Here is a 13,999-nt window from a genome sequence, read left to right on the forward strand (position 1 = left end):
GGATAACCCTACTAACAATTTCGAAGGATTTAATGAGAAGAACCGACAAAGGTCAGGGTTATACACATGCGTAAAGTTGGGAGTGCAAACCATGTTCAAAGAAAGGGAAGGACATTTAATGGGCTCTTTCTTAGTGGACTTTTTCTTTTTTTTTAATATAAATAATCGCCTGACGCCTCGCGACATTTCTGAGTAATTGCCGGTTCAAGCGGCTAGTCCACGCGACACCTGCACTGTGGATATAATTTTAAAATACGTCAATTATTTACTAAACTCGACCGTAATAATGTCTTAGATACGTACATACTTAGTTATAATTGGTGGATATTAAATGGTTTCGAATAAAATGTATGTTTTAAATCAGGTTTACTGCTTATTTTGTTCGTCTATTTTATTCGCTTTAATTTTTCGTAATTGTCAACCGTTTTTAAGACGCATATATCAGCTTCACTTGGAATCTTAATTTGACCCACTTTCTGGTCTTCGATTAGGATGAAATTTTGCACGCGCTCTGTGTTCTGATAACAATATATGATTAGCTAAGAAACGTCATTACAAATCCAATATGGCGGTCTATTTTTTTGACTAAGTATCTAAAGTTATTAATAGGAAAGGGCGTTAGAATCAGCAATAATGTAAGCGACGTGGTTTCTACAAAGCCATTATATTTTTTCTAGATCGTCTAATCTTAAGATCGCTTTGATGTCGTAAGTCCATCCTGGTGGGGGGGTCGCTTTCTAGTGCGGGGTCGCCATTCCAGCACCTTGGGACCCCAACGTCCATCGGCTCTTCGAACTATGTGCTAACCACTGCCACTTCAGCTTCGCGACTCGTTGAGCTATGTCGATGACTTTGATTCTTCTGCGGATCGCATTTCCGATTCGATCACGCAAAGACACTTCGAGTACAGTGTGAATCTGAGCCTTCTTATAGGGCCCATGGAGGTCATAACTATTTATTAAATGTCTCGAGATCCTAGTTTTAACACCTTTTGTCTTCCACAGTCAGCGAGGTCGGAAGGCGATTCATCAGGCGAGCAGTCCTGCGAGAGCTCCGACGAGGGTGTGGGCAGAGACGCCGCTCCTCATCAGCCTCTCCAGCCGATCCTGCAGCCCCACCAGCCGCTGCACATGTCCCACGGCCCCATGAACCACCAGATGAACATGAACAATATGAACAACATGAACAATCATCCCATGAACCACTCGCACCAGAGGAATTCGCCGAGGCCCCTTGAGAGGGAGCTGAAGGTAAAGTTCATCATCAATAGCCTCGTTCGTTATCAACCCATAGTCAGCTCACTGCAGAGCTCGAGTCTCCTCTCTGAATGAGGGGGTTAGGCCAATAGTCGACCACGTTGGCCCAATACGGATTGGCAGACTTGACACACGCAGAGAATTAAGAAAATTGTCTGGTATGCAGGTTTCCTCACGATTTCCTTTACCGTTTGAGACACGTGATATATTTTTTTTTTTAAATGCACACAACTGAAAAGTTGGAGGTGCATGCCCCGGAACGGATTCGAACCCACACCCTCCGAAATCGAAGGCAGAGGTCTTATCCACTGGACTATCACATCAATCAATCAATCAATAGCCTATTTTATAGTTAACTATAGGATCTCTCTCCTGTTGTTGTAAAGGGAATTTGGGGCAAAAATTCACTGCTTTTCTTATTTTTTGTGATAGCTTTAATGCGTATTTGTGCTTAGGGTGATAATATTTGAATTTCTAACGATTACTATCATGTCTGCTGCTCTTCGAAGTAGGTATCTCTAATTTCTGTTGTGTTTGTTGCTATTTATCTCCGTTCGCATTTACCGTATACTGTTATTAGTGTCTCACAAGCACAGCCTGCCCCGCATGCTGAACATTTGTTTGTAGAAGTGATTTTTTCTAATCTCAAACTGCTTCTTGGAGTTTATTATAACCCTAGCCTGTCTATTGACTTTTTTCCACAATTCGAGGTATTATTAGATAGTTTTGTTCCACTATATAAGCATTCGATTATAATGGGTGACTTTAATACTTGCCTTATAAAAAATGACTCTCGCGCCACACGTCTAAAATCTATAGTACAGGCGGCTAATTTGCACCTTCTTCCTCTGTCCGCGACTCACTATTTTCCAAACTGTTCCCCATCACTTCTTGACATTATTCTCGTTTCTTCTAGTGATCATGTGGCTAAGCATGGCCAATGCCCTGCCGATGCCTTTTCATATCATGATTTACTTTATCTATCTTATAAGATCCGCCCCCCTAAAGCAAAATCAAGAATTCTTCTCCAGCGTAATTTTGGTGGTATGGATTTGGATCGTCTGAGGGATGATGCTGCGAATTTAAACTGGGATGATATTCGTGTTGGATCGAATATAGACGAACAAGTAGAGATTTTTAACTCCCTTTTAATTAAATTGTATGACCGTCATGCTCCAATTCGTCCAGTCAGAATCAGGCATCTTCCTGCTCCTTGGCTTACTGAGGAGATCAAAACCATACAACACAAAAAAAATGTTGCAAAGTCCAAGTTAAAATCAAAGGACACGGAGGCTTACCGGCATAAATATAAAGTTATTCGGAATCAGTGTAACAGGTTGTGTAGAGATATGCAACGACGCCATATTCATAAATCCATACTCGAAGAGGAAGACTCTGGTAGAGTATGGAAGTTTCTCAAATCTCTGGGAGTTGGGAAAGCAAATAGGAACAACCATACTAGTAATGTTAATTTAAACCAGCTTAATCAGCACTTTTCCTCATCTTGTACCATTGATAGTACTATAAAAAGTAATACAATAAATCATATTTCTGCTTTGCCCACTCCCGACGATCCAGCTTTTATCTTTAGTCAAATCGACTGTAGTGATGTTAAGAGAAGTATCTTGGAAGTCAACTCTGATGCTGTTGGAACTGATTGCATTAGTCGTAAAATGATCATACCTCTCCTTGAACTTCTAATCCCTGTAATTTCTTTCATTTTCAATAATTCCATTCTTACTGGTGTTTTTCCAACATCTTGGAAAAGGGCACACGTGATTCCAATTCCTAAAAAACCTAATCCCTCGAGCTTCTCTGATTATCGGCCTATATCAATTCTCCCATTCCTGTCAAAAGTCTTTGAACGTATAGTTCATAGACAACTAACTCTTTTCATGTCTCGGTGTAACCTTTTCAACCCATTTCAATCTGGTTTTCGTTCCGGTCATAGCACGACTACTGCTTTAGTTAAAATAACTGATGATATCCGCTCTGGTATGGATAACCAGTGTGTGACAATCCTGACACTGTTAGACTTCAGCAATGCTTTCAATAACGTTGATTACGATCTACTTTTGACCATTATGCGTTCTCTTAACATATCTCCTTCAGTCATTGACTGGTTTCATAGTTACTTGCATGGACGCCAGCAGCGTATACGAGTTGAAGATTCACACTCCGACTGGTGTTCAGTGAGTGCTGGTGTACCACAAGGTGGCGTGTTGTCTCCTCTCTTGTTTTCAATTTTTATTAGTACAATAACTCTAAATTTATCTTCTTTCTACCACTTGTACGCTGATGACCTTCAATTGTATGCCCAAGCTAAAATAGAAGACTTACCCCTTAAAATTAATTCAATGAATAAAGATTTACAGGGAATTGTTGAGTGGGGTAGATCTTATGGTCTGCAGGTAAATGCTTCTAAAACACAGGTCATCATTATAGGCAGTCACAAACAAATTGCCCGTATTAACTGGACAACACTTCCTTGTGTTGTTTTTGATGGAGTTCAACTACCATTTAGCGATACAGTACGAAATCTAGGTGTTGTATTTGATAAATATCTCTCCTGGGTCCCTCAGGTTAGCGAAGTGAGCAGGAAGATGTTTGCAGCAGTACATTCTTTGCGACGTCTCAGTAACTTCCTGCCTATACCTACTAAAATTACGTTGGCTCAATCTCTCCTTTTACCAATTCTTGATTATGCTGATACTTGCTATCTAGATTTAACTACTGAGCAATTTAATAAACTTGAGCGTATTCAAAATCTCTGCATTCGGTTCATATTTGGACTTCGAAAATATGACCACATTTCTGAATTTCGGACTAAGCTCAAGTGGCTTCCGATTCGTCTTCGCAGGAATACTCATATTCTGTCTCTTTTATACTCTATTCTTTTCCATCACTATACTCCTTTTTATCTGAAAGAACGGTTTGAGTTTCTTAGTGATACTCACTGTCGTTCACTCCGTTCTGACGATAACCTTATCTTAAAAATTCCCACTCATAGTACTTCTTTTTTCTCTAGATCCTTTGCTGTCGAATCCGTAAGGCTGTGGAACTCTCTCCCTCCTGATATCAGACGTGCGAAATCTTTACCAATATTCAAGGGGCTCATTGGTAAACATTACTTTCCACCTTAAATTTTGTATATTTTTTTTTTTTTTTTTTTTAATAATTATCGTCATGGTTTGTTGTGTTTATGACATGTTTATATATATTTTTTTACATGTTTATACATTTATATTTATTATTTATATATCTGTATTTATATATATACTCGTATACGTATGTATAAATATTGTAAATATACAATTTGTATTATATGGTATATGTATCGTATTGTATATTATATATGTTGATATTTCTTAGTATTTTGTTACATAAGTATTTAACTATTTTTCTTTTTTATGCGTTATTTTCTTTTATATATTACTTCTGTACACCCTAGCCTATATCTTTATAATTTTTATTATTAGTTTCTTCGTTAGGTTGCCTGGAAGAGATCGCTTTTTAGCGATAAGGCCGCCTATTGTGCATTTTTCTTTCTTTCCATTATTTTTCTGTATCGTATGTTTCTGTGTGGTGTACAATAAAGTATATTTTCATTTCATTTCATTTCATTTCTCTTCTCCAGGTTGTTACTGAAAATTTCATGGAAGAAAGAAAAATCTGATATTTCATAACTCGAATCTAGGATCTAAATTTCAGAAGCTACATTGCCGACTATTTTATATTGCATAGGTACTAGCTTAATTTTTTTTTTATTAAAACGAATAATCTAGTCTTTGAATATGACGAATATTTCACTGTCTCCTCCTACTGAGCTTATACAAGAAGCGGCACACTTAACCCTTCAAATCCGCCCCTTGTGGAACTAAATGCTTACTTAATTTAATTTAGCTATAAATAAGACATATTTAATTTTAAGTTTAAATTTAATTTTTATAATTACGACTCCTTTTTAATTTATTTATTTAAGGCTTAATTTTAATTTCTTCCAACAGGTCCGCGATGACTTCGAGTCCCTCAAGACGTCGTTACATCCTCACCTATCCTCTCTCGCGTCACTGGCGCAAGGGGCTCCCCTGTCCACCCCCAGCAGCGTGTTCGCGCTCGCCAGCGGTGGTGCCAACTTCCCTTACGCTCCCCCAGCGTTCCTCGCCCCCGCGCCCCCGCCGCCCGCGCAGCCCGTAGGCTCCGCCTCGTCCTCGTCCTCCGAGGGAAGCGCGGCTGGATGGAGCTTTGAGGAGCAGTACAAGCAGGTCCGTCAGGTATGTAGACTTTTGCTATTTTCTACCGCTTTTTTTTTTAATTTTGTATACACTCAGTCGGGCTTGAAGCTCAGTTTGTATGGACGTTGCACAATAGAAACAATACTAAACGTTAGTAGACTTAAACGAAATTATGATATTCCACTAGATATAAGTACCATACCACTCAATGAATACGTGTATTATAATAAATAAAATTAAAATTTTACGCCGTTCATCCAAGTGTATTCGAAACATTTGTGGACTGCACATTGTCGCGAAACTTTCCTGAGTCGAAAAACTACCTTTTGAACCTTAATATTAATGTTAATTTATTTACATTATAATAACAACATTACTTATAACTTTCTTGTAAAATATAAACTACAACATTATTAAACCTAAGCTTGAGGCCAAAGCATCTGAAGGTCAGGGTTCCAGAGTGAGAAACCCCCTCACAGTACGCGCCATCTCAAAGATGCCTTCTGTATCTAAACTTTGATCCAACAACCGAGTAAAACCATAAATAGACGCTAAATGAAGTTTTTAGTCTACAATTGTAGAAACCATAGACTAGACATTAAATTAAATTGAATATATGTAAAAATGGCAATGGTAGTTACCTCCAGAAAGGCGGCATTATAGATAAAGAACCACTTGCATTGCACGAACCAAGACGTAATTATATAAACGGTGTAAGGCCAATAACCAGTGACACCTGACAATTTACAGCGAATCGCAGTAAATATTTACCCCACAATAACGTAATCATCGTAAATCGGACGACTCAACCCTCGCAACCCCATTAATAAGTTATTCATAACTCCTCATTGAATACCCAATAGCTTCCTTTATTCGCCATACGACGTAACACGTTTTTCCTTTGTTACATATTTCATTGGTTCGGAGGGATTGCGATGGGGTAGTTCCGACCCGACCGGATTGAGAAATAATCTCCTGTCACCCGGTGGTAGGGTTAACCACATTTATTGTTATATCGGATATAGTCGATCTATTTTTGTATGTGTTACTCATTGGTAGTGTAGGTATATTATAAATCATTCTCGTCATTATCAGCCTATTTAAACGGCCTACTATACTCTAGGCCTCCTTCTCTCATTACAAGAGGGAATATGGAACTTGGGCCCACCATGCTGCTCCAATAGCCTCAAAAATAATGATCTGACAAATCGTTTACATATTTATAATATGATCTTATTTAAAAAAGGATTTAAGATGAAGGACTCAAAGTCCGGCAACGAATAAGCGGTCTCCGGTTCTCCAAATGACAATGGACGGCGAAAGTTAAATACCTACACAAAAACCGCTTGACGACAAATATGAAATTTTGCAGGGAGTCCGCAAAGAATAGACTTTGTGACTACTGTCTGACGGCCTCCGTGGCACAGTGGTAAACGCGGTGGATTTACAAAACGGAGGTCCTGTATTCGATCACCGGCTGGGCCAATTGAAATTTTCTTAATTGGTCCAGGTCTGGCTGGTGGGAGGCTTCGGCCGTGGCTAGTTACCTCCCTACCGACAAAGACGTACCGCCAGGCGATTTAGCGTTCCGGTACGATATCGTGTAGAAACCGAAAGGGGTGTGGATTTTCATCCACCTCCTAACAAGTTAGTCCGCTTCCATATTAGACTGCATCACCACTTACCACCAGGTGAGATCGTAGTCAAGGGCCAACTTGTAAAGAATAAAAAAGAAATCCTCACCACTTCCCAAATGTAGACTGCCATTGAGAGATCTTGGAAAGAAATGGAACCCATTATTTCATAACCCGATCAAGAACGTAACAAAGTTCTGTAAAATCAAGGTCAAATTGGTTAAATGGACAAGACAGGCAATCGAAAATCTGTAGTTACTTAACAGAGCCATTGAATTTCCAACTCCGCGGGTTACTATTGAGAATTTTTCACAAGAACCCAAGTATTTCATAGCCCGACCAAGAACAGAGGCTTATGTTCTGGAAAATCAAGTCAAATTGGTTAAATGGATCAGCGAACCACGCAATCGAAAAGAGAGCTACATGAAAATTTGACGAAGCCATTGTATTCCTGCTTTTCAGCCATACGCGGTTAACAAGCCGTTTAAGAGAATTATCATCGGGGAGAAATAAAACTTGATCACGCTTGCATTGCCTTGTTACACGACAATTAACAGTGAGAAGAATATAGTTTTGAATATGTAAAACGTGTGTTTAACCAACGTTGGATAAGGCCCACCATTCATTACAAGACGTATGTTCTCCGAAGCGCATAAGCAGACAGAAACTCCCCGTAATCATTTGTTATTATCATAATATAATAATTACGGAGATAATTACTTTGTGAATTGGACATTAATTCGACATTTCTGGGAATGTAGATTGACATGCGCATGAGTTCTCTCGAATGGTTAACAGTTAAAAACTCATCATATAGGTATCATTTAAATGTGTAGGTTTTTCTTTATGTGACAAGAAGATGCAAACGACATTATTTTTTTTAAAGTTTTAGGTTCTGCCTCTTACACATTTATAAACCTGTATTTTGCATTTATTTTAGTTTAATTGGCTTTCATCGTCATTATCCACTTATAGTAGGCGTTCACAGATCCGCATTGTATCGGACGCATCCCATCAAACGGATTTTTAATTTACGGTAGATAAAATCCGTACGATGCGGATCAGTGGATGCACTTGTATGATTTTCTCTACAAAGAATACTAAAATCCGTTTGATGCGATGTGTTCGATACTTACGTTGCGGATTAGTAGACGCCTACCATTAAAATATATATTTATAGTTTCACTGCCTCCGATTCCGGAGGGTGTATGTTCGAATCCGGTTCGGGCATGAAACTCCAACTTTTCAGTTGTGTGCATTTTAAGAAAATATCACGTGTCACAAACGGTGAAGTCTGCCAATCCACATTGGGCCAGCGTGGTGGACTATTGGCTAAACCTCTCTTATTCTGAGAGGAGCACTCGAGCTCAGCAGTAAGCAGTAATTGATAACGAATCTAATAATTTATTGCGACGATTATACAGTTTTTAATTGCGACAGGGTTCTTAGAAGTAGATACTGCTGTCATGCTATTTCGCTAAGCAGCACTGCGTTATAGTCTTAAGGAAACAGTAGCAGGTGAAATTACAGGCATCAAGCTAGCTCCGTGCTCTATATCTCCTCGTCTTGTATTATTCGCAAGTGCGAGATGCGAGAAAGAGAACGATAGAGGTGAATTCGGAACTCGCACCTGCGAGTTGTACAAAATCGTTACAGAATAGTCCTCCTGACCCGGTAGTGAGCCGTAAAACATGCTGATAATGATGATGATGAATGTAACAGTATTTTGTAGCAGCGTGAGTGGTGGTCTTCACCGACATATGGCACCGTTTTCAGTAAAATTAACGTGTTTACCGCTTTTATCTCAGTGTTCGCGCTCCTTGCATCACTTCAAAGGACGTACTCGTATAATCTACTCCTTTGTGCTCGGATACTTTATAAATGTTACGAGAGCGCGAGTGAAAGTGTTTGACTGTTAAACCGGTGAGGATGTACGGGGAATTGGCAAATAATTAAGGTGTCTTTTGTTTGATATTCTCATCTATAAAGCGGAAGGTCACTCATCGCGAAATGTCTGAAACCGTTTGATGTATAAGGATGTAATTTCGCAGGATTTTTTTTTATTCTTTACAAGTTAGCCCTTGACTACAATCTCACCTGATGGTAAGTGATGATGCAGTCTTAAGATGGAAGCGGTCTAACTTGTTAGGAGGAGGATGAAAAATCCACACCCCTTTTCGGTTTCTACACGACATCGTACAGGAACGCTAAATCACTTGGTGGTACGTCTTTGTCGGTAGGGTGGTAACTAGTCACGGCCAAAGTCTCCCACCAGCCAAAATAGTATGGTAGGTATGGATGGTAGTTTATAGTTAGTAGATATTCGCTAAGAACGGATTTCGCGACAGGGTCGAATTAAGGAGGCCAAAGGGTGGGCGAAGATGTCAGAAACATCTCACGGGTCTAATGTCTGGTGAAACTGAAGTATTGAAGGAAACTGTCTGGGCGTTGAGTTATGAAAGTGCAAAATTACATCGTCATGTTACCTAATTATTTTATTGTATGCGGGATCTACGTGGTCATAGATTTGTCTTTTGATCAACACCTCGCTACAAAAGAAAACTACTAAACTGGAACTACAAATTAACGGCGTTTTTGAGCAAATAGTTAAATATTTTTACTTATTTTTTAGAACCCCGTAAAACGGGACCATAGAGTCCATAGAGTCCTGTTTAAGAGTCTCACACAACAAACGTGACTTTTCTGCTATTTTTATAGAGAATGGTGCGGGGAACCCTTCCAAACAAAACCCGCCCGACTCGCACTTGGCTAGTATTACTAAAAAAGCAGCCGTGCGCTTTTTACAGAGTTTGTTGGACTAAGCAGTGTAATACGCTTGCATGGACTGCAGTTAGTTCATCAGCCCCTAGCGCTGATGCCATAAGGCGACGGTCACGAGCTCTTTGTTACGATCAATCGAAGGGCGCGCTAATTCCACCTACGCCATAAAACGAACCGCATCGCACAATGCTCAGCCGCACAATAACACGTTAATGTACGATTTTAAAAGCAACATTGTCGGGGTGTGAATGTATCCCCAACGCCCGTACTACCAATTAATGGTTTACACTTTATAATGATCGCTTTTATTGATTTTATCGTCTCCCATTCAATGGTTTTATTAATATCTGCTTTATTATACCTTTTGTAGACAGAAAGGTCTTCATCACAATGTTTGATGACCTTTCTGGTGTGGTTGTGTTGTGTGTGTTGATTTTTCATTGTGGTGATACTGGGTTGGATTACCAGTCAGATATATGCCATACCGGTATTTAGCGCTCCATTGAAGGCCCATATTTAATACTACCACTACCATACAAAATAAATTTAACTTAAATAAAAAACTTTTCTTTGCAGAAATAGAATAGATGGATTTCTACTAAGAGTTGTCTTTCCAGAACCAGGGCATCTTCAGAAGTTTTGATTATACAATGTTAAATATTTTCTCTATGTTTACCTTCTACGAATATCTGTTATTGTTCACAGGATGACATTATTATTTCTGTAGTGTACTACACACTATTTGATTTTTAACAGAATATTTTCTAAGATCGATTTCCAATCTTAAGCCAATCACTCATATTACGTATTAAAATAGAGATTTTATATTTTCTATACTGTCGCAGGTCTGGTATAGAGGTAGGCTTCATTCGGGGCTATTTATCATCCTACCGTCAAAAAAGAAGCTCGTACACATCTAAGGAACCGTAATACAGTAAAATTAAAACTGAACAAACTTTGAAAAACAACTTTCTGAACATACCTTCACAATGAATATAATTGCTATTGACTTTTTTTAATTAATTGTGTCATTCTAAATTGTTGTACGCCAGAAATGGTCGAATGCATAAATGTACTGTGAATCTGTGAAATGTCAACAATGAATGTCAACAATGAATAAATGAATGAATTAATCGTCACTAAACATCAGATGAGAGAGTCAAGCTTTAATTATAGAAATGAAATAAAAAAAAAACTATCTCTTTTACTCGTATTTAGAAGAGAAAGTCGCGCGTATAGGACTTGTATTAAATCGGATGATACGTTTTATTGGCGTCACGTATTTCTTAGCGCGCGCACGACTATCTCACATTTTTCACAAGGAGCGCGAAACACGCGCTAGGGGGCGCCTTGTTTATTGGCTACACGTTTGATTTATGCAATTTATCTTATAATTTTACAATAATATATGTTTGTCACGGATTTCATTAAAACGACATTAATTTTTATTGACAGAATTGAGTGTTTATTTATTCAGTGTGTGGCGGGCAAGCGTCCACAGATCCACATTGAATCGGACGCGTCGCATTAAACGGATTTTAGTATTCTTTGTATAGAAAGTCATACAAGTGCGTCCACTGATCCGCACCGGACGTATCGCATCAAAGGGATTTTATCTTTCGTAAAATTAAAAATCCGTCTGATGCGATGCGGATCAGTTTACGCCTGCCATAAATCCGTTTGATGCGATGCGTAAGCCTTATTGCTCTCAATAATAAGGGCTTTAAATAAGCCGTGGTGCAGAATCTATATTCCATAAAAATACGGGGATATAATATAGCCTATATTACTCGGTGAAGATGTAACTTTCAAATGTGAAAGAAATTTTTAAATCGGTCGAGCATTTTAACATTAGAGACGTGATAGCCCAGTGGATATGACCTCTACCTCTGATTCGGAGGGCGTAGGTTCGAATCCGGTCCGGGACATGCACCTCCTTTTCAGCTATGTGCATTTTAAGAAATTAAATATGACGTATCTCAAAGGGTGAAGGAAAAACATCGTGAGGAAACCTGCATACCAGAGGATTATTTCAATTCTCTACGTGTGTGAATTTTGCCAATCCGCATTTGGCCAACGTGGTGGACTAAGGCTTTCTCTCACTCACTCTCTCTCTCGGCTCTCATTCTGAGAGGAGACTCGTGCTCAACGGTGAGCCGAATATAGGTTGTCAATTATGATGATTTTATGATTTAAATCGTAACAAACAAAACAATCAAATCTTAGCCATTTATGATATTACTTCAGATCAAAGTAGTTATTAAAGGATTAAAAACTATCACTCCAAGGTGGATACTTTATTGATTGTTTAACGACGTGTCCCTTCCTTTTATATCGAAACACATTAGAATAGCCGTAGACAGGCGTGACCACACCCAGAGGGCCGTAATCTCGTAACATGCTCGTTTAAAATGTTTTAAATGCACGTGCCCTATTAGATTCGCCTTCAACCTTTTAAAGTGGCAGTAGATTTGAAAAAAGAACGATGTTTTTTTAAACTGGCAACTCAAACGATTAGCCAAGTGAGCCATCGGCCTGGCATTCGAGTGTTTTGGAGATATTTATTCCGTCTAGACGAGTTATCGGTTAGAATGTTTTCTATAGTTTTATCGGTTCGGAATGTTTTATACACTTGAAACATGTGGATTTTTCTTTAAAAAGTTTACAATTTGCCATATTTTTTGTACACATAGCTTTTTTTATTGTACTCGTATTCCTTTAAAATCTTTGTGTTTGTACCATGGATTAAGTAGCAGAGATTTCTAATAAAGAAATATTTTGTCGTTTTCAAACCCGACTTAAAACTCAACTTTATAAATAACGCTTAATATAAATTTGTTTTATTGTTTCTTATGCTTACACTATTCAACTTAAACGATTAACATGTTTTGCATACAGCTTGGGTCCCAGAATAAGACGTACTTAATACAAAACATAGCTACTTCTAGGTAGACGTATGAAAAATCGGTAAAAATACCATTTTGATTTCAAATAAAAGAAAAAGTTACATACTCTGAGGGAAACTGGTCCAGTTTGAGTTAGATTTTTTTATTCAAATTAAATTGATTTCGTCTTTATTTCCAACTTATTTTCATAATTTCATTGGTTTCAGTCAATTATGTTACTTTGGAACCGAGTCCAATTGGGCTATACACTTTAATGGCGGCTTTTACTTGTTCGTTTGTTGTGTACAAGCTTATCACGTAGCAAAACAAGCTGATAAGATTTGAAATATGTAATCAACTTAATTACTTACAATAGGCATAAATACGCAGCTACTGAAAAATAAGGTTGCTTGCGTTTTTATTACAGCTTATGTCAGCCACTGACGATCAAGTAATCTCACATGAAAGTGTGTTGGTCGCGATCAGCATGATGTCATGCACATCGCGACAAACATACGATCAGTTATATCAGCCGTCAAGCGCTGCAGGCAATGTGATATTACTTGATAGTCAGTGGCTGACATTACGGTTTACCTACAGGCGAAGACGTATTTAACCTAGCGATCAAGCGTTCGCTACGATGCCGCGTTAGAGGTATGGACTATGGGTAGAATAAAACATCAACTTCCTTCAAACAAGTTAGCCCGCTTCCATCTTAGATTGCACCATCACTTACCATCAGGTGAGATTGTAGTCAAGGGCAAACTTGTAAAGAAAAAAAAACTGTACTTCTTCCAAGTAAGCCGGCTTCCAACTTAGACTGCATCGACACTCATCATCAGATGGGCTACGGCAAGGAGAAGGGCTCTCGGTAAATAAAAAAAAAACCATTTATTATTATTTTTTTGACTGGTAATACCAAACTCTTCATCTCCCAGTTTATGAATTTATCAATGCAAACAATTTACAAGTACATTTTAGTATAAACTTATAAACCGGTCTGTATTGTTAAATTGGTAGACAAAGAAATGAAAACAAACAAATTAACTGAACATTAAAAAAACATCGGAAACTTCCGATCCTAATTAAGGCGTGTTCAAGTCATTATATATTTTTTTCTTAGATTTAGATGCGCCCATTATCGTTAAATAGCCGATTTGTCGTCGCAATTAGCCTTAAAATGTTCATAAATCGTTACGATTACGTAC

The 13,999-nt window shown here is 38.4% G+C and overlaps 1 protein-coding gene across 3 annotated transcripts in view; it reads left to right on the forward strand.

Annotated features, from left to right (window-relative positions):
- LOC112042920 (protein dead ringer) overlaps window positions 1-13,999 on the forward strand; it is a 186,467-nt gene that overhangs the window by 70,639 nt on the left and 101,829 nt on the right. For all 3 annotated transcript variants that reach the window (XM_052887712.1, XM_024078123.2, XM_024078124.2), the window contains 2 exons: window positions 1,005-1,250; window positions 5,264-5,530. In XM_052887712.1, the coding sequence (XP_052743672.1) occupies window positions 1,005-1,250; window positions 5,264-5,530 (513 nt within the window). The remainder of the gene's footprint in view (window positions 1-1,004; window positions 1,251-5,263; window positions 5,531-13,999) is intronic.

The sequence above is a fragment of the Bicyclus anynana genome, chromosome 20 (assembly GCF_947172395.1).
Source record: "Bicyclus anynana chromosome 20, ilBicAnyn1.1, whole genome shotgun sequence".
In the NCBI taxonomy this organism is placed as follows: domain Eukaryota; kingdom Metazoa; phylum Arthropoda; class Insecta; order Lepidoptera; family Nymphalidae; genus Bicyclus; species Bicyclus anynana.